At 19.4% G+C, this 9316-nt stretch overlaps 1 protein-coding gene across 2 annotated transcripts in view; it reads right to left on the minus strand.

The window, feature by feature from the left end:
• The window catches only part of LOC117168309 (poly(A) RNA polymerase, mitochondrial-like), a 48682-nt gene that overhangs the window by 7434 nt on the left and 31932 nt on the right, over nucleotides 1–9316 (minus strand). For both annotated transcript variants that reach the window (XM_033353883.1, XM_033353873.1), the window contains one exon: nucleotides 7790–8010. In XM_033353883.1, the coding sequence (XP_033209774.1) occupies nucleotides 7790–8010 (221 nt within the window). The remainder of the gene's footprint in view (nucleotides 1–7789; nucleotides 8011–9316) is intronic.

The raw sequence follows: 9316 nt of genomic DNA on the forward strand, positions 1-9316 counted from the left end.
CATTTTGTTAAAAATTCACCTGTTTTGTTTAAAGTTGAATTAGCTTGTTGAAAATTGATCTTTTTTCATTAAAAATTTAACTACTTGGGTAAAATTTCACTACTTTGTTAACAAAAAATTTTTTTTCGTTGAAGGTTCATCTTTTTGATTTGAAAACCCGATTTTTTGATCAAAAAATTTGTCTTTTGGTTGAAAATTTATATTTTTAACAGTTGGAAATTCAACCTTCTGTTTTAAAACTCATGCAGTTTGTTTAAAATTCGATTTTTCTTAATTAAAAATCCAATTATTTTGTTAAAAGTTTAATCATTTTGTTGAGAATTTAATTATTTCTTTGTAAAATCAATATTTGGTCAGAACAATTCAATTATTTGGTTTCAAATTTAAATATTTTGTCAAAAATTCATTTCTTCTTATCAACTGTTTTACACAAAAAAGTTAAAGTTGAAATTAATTTTGTTAAAAATTCAACTATTTTGTTTAAAGTGGAATTATTTTGTTGAAAATTGATTTTTGTAAATTTAAAATTCAACTACTTGTGTAAAAGTTCAGTATTTTTGTTAAAAATTCGTTTGTTTTTTTTTAATAAAAATTATGCTATTTGATGGAAAAACTGACTTATTTTGTTATAAATTCGTCCAATTTGTTGTAAAATTAATCGCTGGCCAAAAAATTTAATTATTTCTTTTAAAATTGTACTATTTTGTCAAAAACTTAACTTTCTGTATCAAATCCATATATTTTGTTGAAACTTTTTTAAACCAAAAATTTGTCTTTTAGTTGAAAATTTATATTTTTAAAAGTTGGAAATTCAACGTTATGTTTTAAAACTTATGCAGTTTGTTTAAAATTCGTTCCTTTTGTTGTGAAATTAATCTTTGGCCAAAACAATTCAATTATTTGGTTTCAAATGTAACTATTTTGTCAAAAATTCATTTCTTCTCATCAACTGTTTTAAATAAAAAAGTTAAAGTTAAAATTAATTTTTTTTACAAATTCAACTATTTCGTTCATGGTTCATCTCTCGGCTTAAAAATTCAACAATTTTTTTGAAATAATTTAAATTTCCCACTTTTGGTTGAAAATTCATATTATTTCAATTAAAAATTCAACTTTCTGTTTTAAAACTCATGTATTTTTGTTAAAAATTAATTTTCTTTTTAAATAAAAATTTAACTATTTGATCGGAAATTTATTTATTTTATTGAAAAATCGTTTTATTATTTATAAAAAAAATATAAAAATTATTTCGTTTAAAATTGGACTACTTTGTTAAAAATGCAACTTTCTGTTTTAAAATTCATACATTTTGTTAAAAATTAATTTTTTTTCGTCGAAGTTTCATCTCTTTAATCGAAAATTCGCCTTTTTTATAGAAAATTTGTTCTTTCGTTGAAAATTCATATTTTTTAAACTTCAAAATTCAACGTTCTGTTTTAAAGTTGATGTGTTTTGTTGGAAATTCGATTCTTTAAATTAAAAAACTGTTTTGCTAAAAATTTTATTCTTTTATTAAAAGTTCATATTTTTGATTGAAAAATCATCCATCTTGGTTTAAATTTAAACAATTGTTCTATGAAAATTCATGCATTTTGTTAAAAATTCAACTATTTTGTTTAAAGTTGAATTATTTTGTAGAAAATTGATCTTTTTTCATAAAAAATTTAACTACTTGTGTGAAATTGCACTATTTTGTTAAAACATTTTTTATTGTTGAAAGTTCATCCCTTTGATTGAAAACTCGATTTTTTAAACAAAAAATTTGTCTTTTGGTTGAAAATTTGTATTTTTAAAAGTTGAAAATTCAACTTTCTGTTTTAAAGTTCATGTGTTTTGTTGGAAATTCGATTTTTTAAATTAAGAATCTAACTATTTTGCTAAAAATGTAATTCTTTTGCTAAAATTTCATGTTTTTGGTTGAAAAATCATCCATTTTTGTTTAAAACTAAAAAATTGTTCTATAAAAATATATGCATTTTGTTAAAAATTCAACTATTTTGTTTAAAGTTGAATTATCTTGTTGAAAATTGATTTTTGTAAATTAGAAATTCAACTACTTGTGTAAAAGTTCAGTATTTTTGCTAAAAATTTATTTTTTTTTCATTGCAGGTTCATCTTTTTGATTTGAAAAACCGATTTTGTTAACAAAAAATTGGTCCTTTGGTTGCAAATTTATAATTTTAACAGTTGGAAATTCAACCTTATGTTTTAAAATTCATGCAGTTTGTTTAAAAGTCGACTTTTCTTAATTAAAAATCGAATTATTTCGTTAAAAGTTTAATCATTTTGTTGGAAATTTAATGATTTTGTTTAAAATTCGTTCATTTTGTTCATCTCTCGGCTTAAAAATTCAACAATTTGAATGAAATAATTTAAATTTCCCACTTTTGGTTGAAAATTCATATTATTTCAATTAAAAATTCAACTTTATGTTTTAAAACTCATGTATTTTTGTTAAAAATTAATTTTCTTTTTAAATAAAAATTTAACTGTTTGGTCGGAAATTTCATTATTTTGTTGAAAATTCGTCCATTTTGTTGTAAAATTAATTGTTGGCCAAAAAAATGCAAATTAATTCGTTTAAAATTATACTATTTTGTCAAAAATTTAACTATCTGTTTTAAAATTCATGCATTTTGTTGAAAATTCATTTTTTTATTACTAAAAATCTAATTATTTTGTTGTAAGTTTAATTATTTTGTTGAAAATTTAATAATTTCGTTGGAAATTCGCCCATTTTGTTGTAAAATTCATGTTTGCCCAAAAAATTCAATTATTTTATTTTATTTATTATTTATTTATTTATTTTGTTTAAAAATTTATTTTTTTTCGTTGAAGGTTCATCTTCTTGATTGAAAAATCGATTTTTTATAAAAAATTTGTATTTTGGTTGAAAATTCATATTTTTAAAAGTCGAAAATTCAACTTTTCGTTTTAATATGCATGCATTTTGTTGAAAATTCGTCGCTTCGATTTAAAATTCAACTTTTGGTTGAAAATTAATATTTTTTTATTAAAAAATTCAACCTTCAGTTTTCAAACACATGCATTTTGTTTAAAATTCGTTTTTATTCTTAATTAAAAATCCAACTATTTTGTTCAAAGTTCAATTATTTTGTTGAAAATTTAATTATTTTGTTTAAAATTGGTCCATTTTTTTGTAAAATTAATCTTTGGTCAAAACAATTCAATTATTTTATTTTAAATTTAACTATTTTGTCAAAAATTCATTTCTTATCAACTGTTTTAAACAAAAAAGTTAAAGTTAAAGATAAGAAAGTCGATTTTGTTTAAATATCAACTATTATATTTAAAGTTGAATTATTTTCTTGAAAATTGATTTTTTTCTAAATGAAAATTTAAGTACTTAAGGTTTAATTTATATTTTTCTTTCTTGAAAATTCAACTTTCTTTTTTAAAATGCATGCACTTTGTTGAAAGTTCGTTTTTTTAATTTAAAAATCCAATAATTTAGTTGGAAATTTAATGATTTTGTTGAAAATTCATATTTTTGGTAGAAAAATCATTCCTTTATGGCTAAAATCTAAACTATTTTTTTATGAAAATTTACGTATATTTCTTAAAAATTAAACTATTTTGTTTAAAATGAAATTATTTTGACAAAAATTCCTTTCATTTTATTAACTTTTTAAAAGAAAAAGTTAAAAAAAAGGTTAATTTGATTAAAAATTGAAATATTTTTTTAAACTTGAAATAGTTGGTTAAAAATGGATCTTTTTTCATTGAAAATCAAAACTACTTCTTTAAAATTTCACCACTGTGTGGAAAATTAATTTTTTTCGTCGAAGTTTCATTTTTCTAATCGAAAATTCAACTGTTTTATAGAAAATTTGTCTTTTGGTTGAAAATTCATATTTTTAAAAGTTGAAAATCCAACGTTCTGCTTTAAAATTCATTCATTTTGATAAAAATTCGTTGTTTTTTTTTGTTAATAAAAATTGAACTATTTTGTTGGAAGTTTAATTTTTTTTTAATTTAATTATTTTGTTTATCAATTATTAGCTTGAAAATTTAAATATTTTGTCAAAAGTTTCTTTCTTTTAATTAATTTGTTTAACAGTATGTATAAATTTTCCATTTCTGGTTAAAAATTCATATTTTTGTTCAAAAATTCATCCGTTTTCTTTCAAATTTACACTATTTTTAAAGAAAATTAATGTATTTTGTTAAAAATTCCAATATTACGTTGAAATTTAATTTATTTTGTTGAAAATTAATTTTTTTTTTGTTATAAAATCGAATGTTTTAGAGAAAAATTGTCTTTTGGTTAAAATTGATATTTTTATCAGTTGAACGTTCAACTTTCTGTTATAAAAATCATGCATTTTGTTGAAAATGCGTGTTTTTTAAAATTCAAAATCCAACTAATTTATTGAAAGTTTGATTATTTGGTTGAAAATTTAATTATTTTGTTCAACATTTTTTTATTTTTCTTTGAAATATCAACTGTTTTGGTTTAATTTTAATCTTTTGAAATTCGACTATTAAGTTGAAAATGCTTTTTTGTGGTAGAAAATTAATGTATTTTGTTACAAAATCGTCTTTTTATTAAAAAATTCAATTCTTCTTTTAAAAATTTAAGTATTTTGTTAAAAATTTATCCATTTGGTTTTAAAATGTATCATTGTAATAAAAAAAAATATTTGATTGAAAAACTTAACTATTCTATTTGAAAATTCCTTTTTTTTTTGGTTCCAAATTTATTTTCACAATAAATATAATTTTTCCATTTTTGGTTGAAGATTGATATTTTTAGTTAAAATTCAACTGTTTTAAAATACATGTATTTTTTCAATTCGTCCATTTGATTGAAAAATTAATTTTGTAAAAAAAAATTATTTAGTTGAATATTGAAATATTTCGTTGAAAATTTATATTTTTCAGTTTAAGATTCAATTGTTTGTTTTAAAATTCATGTAATTTGTTGAAAATTCGTCTTTTTGATTAAAATTTAAAATATTTTATTGAAACTTAAATTATTTGGTTAAAAATTGAATTATTTTTTTTAAATTTTCTTATTTCAAATGTACACTGATTTTGGTTGCATTTTTACCTTTTTTGTTTTGAAATTCAACTTTCAAGTTGAAGATGTTTTTTGTGGTCGAAAATTTATGTATTTTGTTAAAAATTCGTCTTCATATTAAAAAATTCAACCCTTTTTTTCGAAAATTTTATTATTTTGATAAAAATTCGTCCATTTGGTTGCAAAATGCATCATTGTAATAAAAAACAATTACTTGGTTAAAAAATTGGACTATTTTATTTAAAAATTCCTTTTTTTATTCAAAATTGTTTTTTTTTACTATAAATATGATTTTTCCATTTTTGGTTGAAGATTGATATTTTTTAGTTGAAAATTTTAATGTTTTAAAATGCATGTATTTTTTTAAAATTCGTCCATTTGATTGGAAAATTCATCTTTTTAAAAAAAAATCAAATGTTTGGTTGAAAATTGAACTATTTTTTTTCGTTTTGTTGAAAATTAAATTATTTAGTTCAAAATTTTATTTTTATTTAAAATATCAACTGTTTTGGTTTAATTTTTATCTTTTTTCTTTTGAAATCGGACAATTTTGTTCAAAAATGCATGTTTGTGGGTAAACAATTTATTTATTTTTTTTTTTAATTCGTCTTATTATTAAAAAACCCAACTCTTTTCTTGAAAATTTAATTATTTTGTTAAAAATTCGTCCATTTGGTTGTAAAACGGATGTCATAAAAAAACAATTACTTGATTGAAAATTTGAATATTTCGTTGAAAATGTATATTTTTCAGTTTAAAATTCAATTGTTTGTTTTTAAATTTATTTAATTTGTTAAAAATTCGACTTTTTGATTAAAAATTTTAATATTTTATTCAAACTTAAATTATTTTGTTAAAAATTTAATTATTTTCTTCAAAAAACATTTTTTCCTGTTTCAAATATACACTGATTTTGGTTGCATTTTTATCTTTTTTGTTTTGAAATTCGACTATAAAGTTGAAAATGCTTTTTTGTGGTAGAAAATTTATGTATTTTGTTAAATATTCGTCTTTTTATTAAAAAAATTCAACTCTTTTTTTAGACATTTAATTTTTTTTTTAAAAATTCCGTTTTTTTTTGTTAAAAATTATTATTTTTTACTATAAATATAATTTTTCTATTTTTGGTTGAAGATTGATATGTATAGTTGAAAATTCCTTTTTTTTTATTAATTTTTTTTAAACTGAAAATGTAAATTTTCCGCCATTTGTTGAAAATTGATATTTTTTAGTTTGAAATTCAATTTTTTGTTTTTAAATAAATGCAGTTTGTTCAAAATTCGTCTCTTTTATAAAAAATTAAAGTCTTTTTTTGTTTTGAAAACTTAATTAATTTGTTGAAAATTCGTCCATTTGTTTATAAATTCATAACTAAAAAAATCAATTGCTGTATTGAAAATTGGACTATTCTACTCAAAATTGTTGTTATTCTTTGTCAAAAATCATTCTTTTTTTTACTGTTAAAAATTCGTCTCTTTTATTAAAAATTCAACTCTTTTTTTTAAATTTAATTATTTTGTTAAAAAATTTTACAATTCGTTTTAAAAATTCCTCTTTCTTTGGTTAAAAATGATCTTTTTTGTTATAAATATAATTTTTATTTATTTAATACATTTTTTTTAATTCGTCCATTTGGTTGAAAATTCCTTTTTTTTAATTAATTTTTTTAAATCTGAAAATTTCACTTGTCCACTATTGTTTGAAAATTGATAGTTTTCAGTTTAAATTTTACATTTTTTGTTTTAAAAATCATATAGCCTGTTAAAAATTCGTCTTTTTTATTAAAAATTCAACTCTTTTTTTTAATTTAATTATTTTGTTAAAAATTCGTCCAGTTGGTTGTCAAATTAATCATTGTAAAAAAACAATTACTTAGTTTAAAATTGTACTATTCTACTAAAAATGCCTTTTTTCTTAAAAATTCTTTTTTTACTATCAATATAATTTTTCCATTTTTAGTTGAAGATTGATAATTTTTTAATTGAAAATTCAACCTTTCACAAAGAATTCAATTTTTTGGTAAAAAATTCCTTTATTTAAATTGAAATTCGATTTATAATTCAACTAATTTGTTGAAAGTTTAAATACTTTGTTGAAGATTTAATTATTTGAATAAAAATTCGTCCATTTAATTGTAAAATTAATCTTTGTCAACAAAATTTAATTATATGTTTCAAATTTGTTGAAAATTCATTAAAAAAAAAAGTTGTCACTGAAATTTTTTTTAAATTAAAAATTAGTCTTATTTCAATTGAAAATTCAATTTTTTGTTTTAAAATTCATGTGTTTTGTCGAAAATTCATTCTTTTGTTGTTGTTAAAAACTCAATAATTTTGTCAAAAGTTTAATTATTTGATTAAAAAGTAAACTGCTTCATAAAAATTTTTTTATCTTTTTATTTGTAATATTAACGGTTAATTTTAATTGAAAATTCAATTCTTTGGTTGAAAAATCGGTTTTCTATTATTAAAATATATATATAAATTATAACTAAAGATTCGTCATTTTAATTAAATAATTTCACTATTTTGTTGAAAATTTAATTATTTCGTTCAGAATTTTTTTTCAATATCAACTCTTTTGCTTTAATTTTTATATTTTTTATTTTAAAATTCGTCTATTTATATTTTTATATAGAAAATATAGTATATACAAAAAATAAGTGTATTTGGTGTACATTTTTCTTTGTCGAAATAGTAGTGATATAGTGTCATAAATAAAATAAAAAATATAAAAAATACTCACAGGCTTTACTTCTCAATTCGAGCAAAGTCGGCAAAACTTTTTTCTGCTGTAGATAAAAAATAATGAGGAGTGTAAGCGAAAAATTCGTGATGTAACCGCCCGGATTTCCAGAAGTAATTCCTTGCGATTGTGCCCATTTTCTAATTGTAAAAATCACGGGTCTTACTCTCCAGTCGATTTCCCCGTAAATGTATAAAAGTTCCGACATATATATAGCAGACCTGAAAAATTAATTGAAAAATTACATTTTTAATAAAAATTGAGTAAAAAAGTTTTAAATCAAATTTTAAAATTCGAGAAAAATAATACAGGGTGACGATTCGATGGACAATTTCAAAATTCCCGGGTTTTCCGTTATTTATTCATTTAATTTAATTATATAAAAAAATCCAGTCATTTATTAATTTAATTAATTTAATTAATTAATTTTTTAAATAAAATTATGAATCTTCAACTGGAATAATTAAATTTATAACTAAAATGATGAATATTTAACTGGAATACTTGAATTTTCAACCGAAAATATGAATTTTTAAACAATAAGATTGACTTAAAAAAAGATTAGTTTTCTATCAAAAATACAAATTTTAAAAGAAAATACATTAATTTTTAACGAAATAATTGAATTTTCAATTAAAGGAGAAAAAATTCAATCAAATATTTATATATGGTACTAAAAAAAACATTTCCAACAGAAAATTTGTTCAACCAAAGAGATGAATTTTTAACTAAAATAATAAAATATTCAAGTGGAATCAAAGTTTCATTTTTGATTAAAAAAATAATAATTTTCAACCGAAAAAGAAACATTTTTTCAATAAAATAGTTAAATTCTCGGAAAAAATTCCTATTCATCCAAAGAAAATACAAGTTTTTAATGAAATAGCTCCTTTTTTAACAAAGGAAATGAATTTTTAATCACAATAATGAAACATTACCCAAAAAATCATTTTTGAACGAGAATTTAACTTTCAAACAAGTAATTTCTTTCCCAACTTGAAAAATGAATTTTTAAAGTAAAATGATAAATATTTAACTAGATTATTTTAATTTTTAACCGAAAAGATGAATTTTTAAACAAGGAAAATAATTTTCAAAAAGAAAAACATAATTTTCTACAACAAAAGAATCGATTTTTTAAAACAAAATACGTTTTTCAACGAAATAGTTGAATTTTCAATTAAAAGATTTGTTTTCATCTAAATTTTCAAATTTTTAACTAGAAAAGATAATTTTTTAACAAAACTGATCAATTTTCTACACAAAATAAGACACATTTCACACAAAATACATGAATTTTCAGACAAATAGATTAATTTTTCAACAAAAGACAATAAATTTTAAACCAAATAGTTTAATTTTTATTTAAAAAAGATCAATTATCAAACAAAAATAGAATGATTGAATTATTCTTTAAAATATCATTCTTAAAAAAAACCAAAAAAAAACGGATTTCCAGCAAAATCGTTAAATGTTTAGCTGCACAATTAATATTTATCAAAGTAATTACACTTTAAAAAAATATAA

This window comes from Belonocnema kinseyi, chromosome 1, assembly GCF_010883055.1.
Source record: "Belonocnema kinseyi isolate 2016_QV_RU_SX_M_011 chromosome 1, B_treatae_v1, whole genome shotgun sequence".
NCBI classification, from domain to species: Eukaryota; Metazoa; Arthropoda; class Insecta; order Hymenoptera; family Cynipidae; genus Belonocnema; species Belonocnema kinseyi.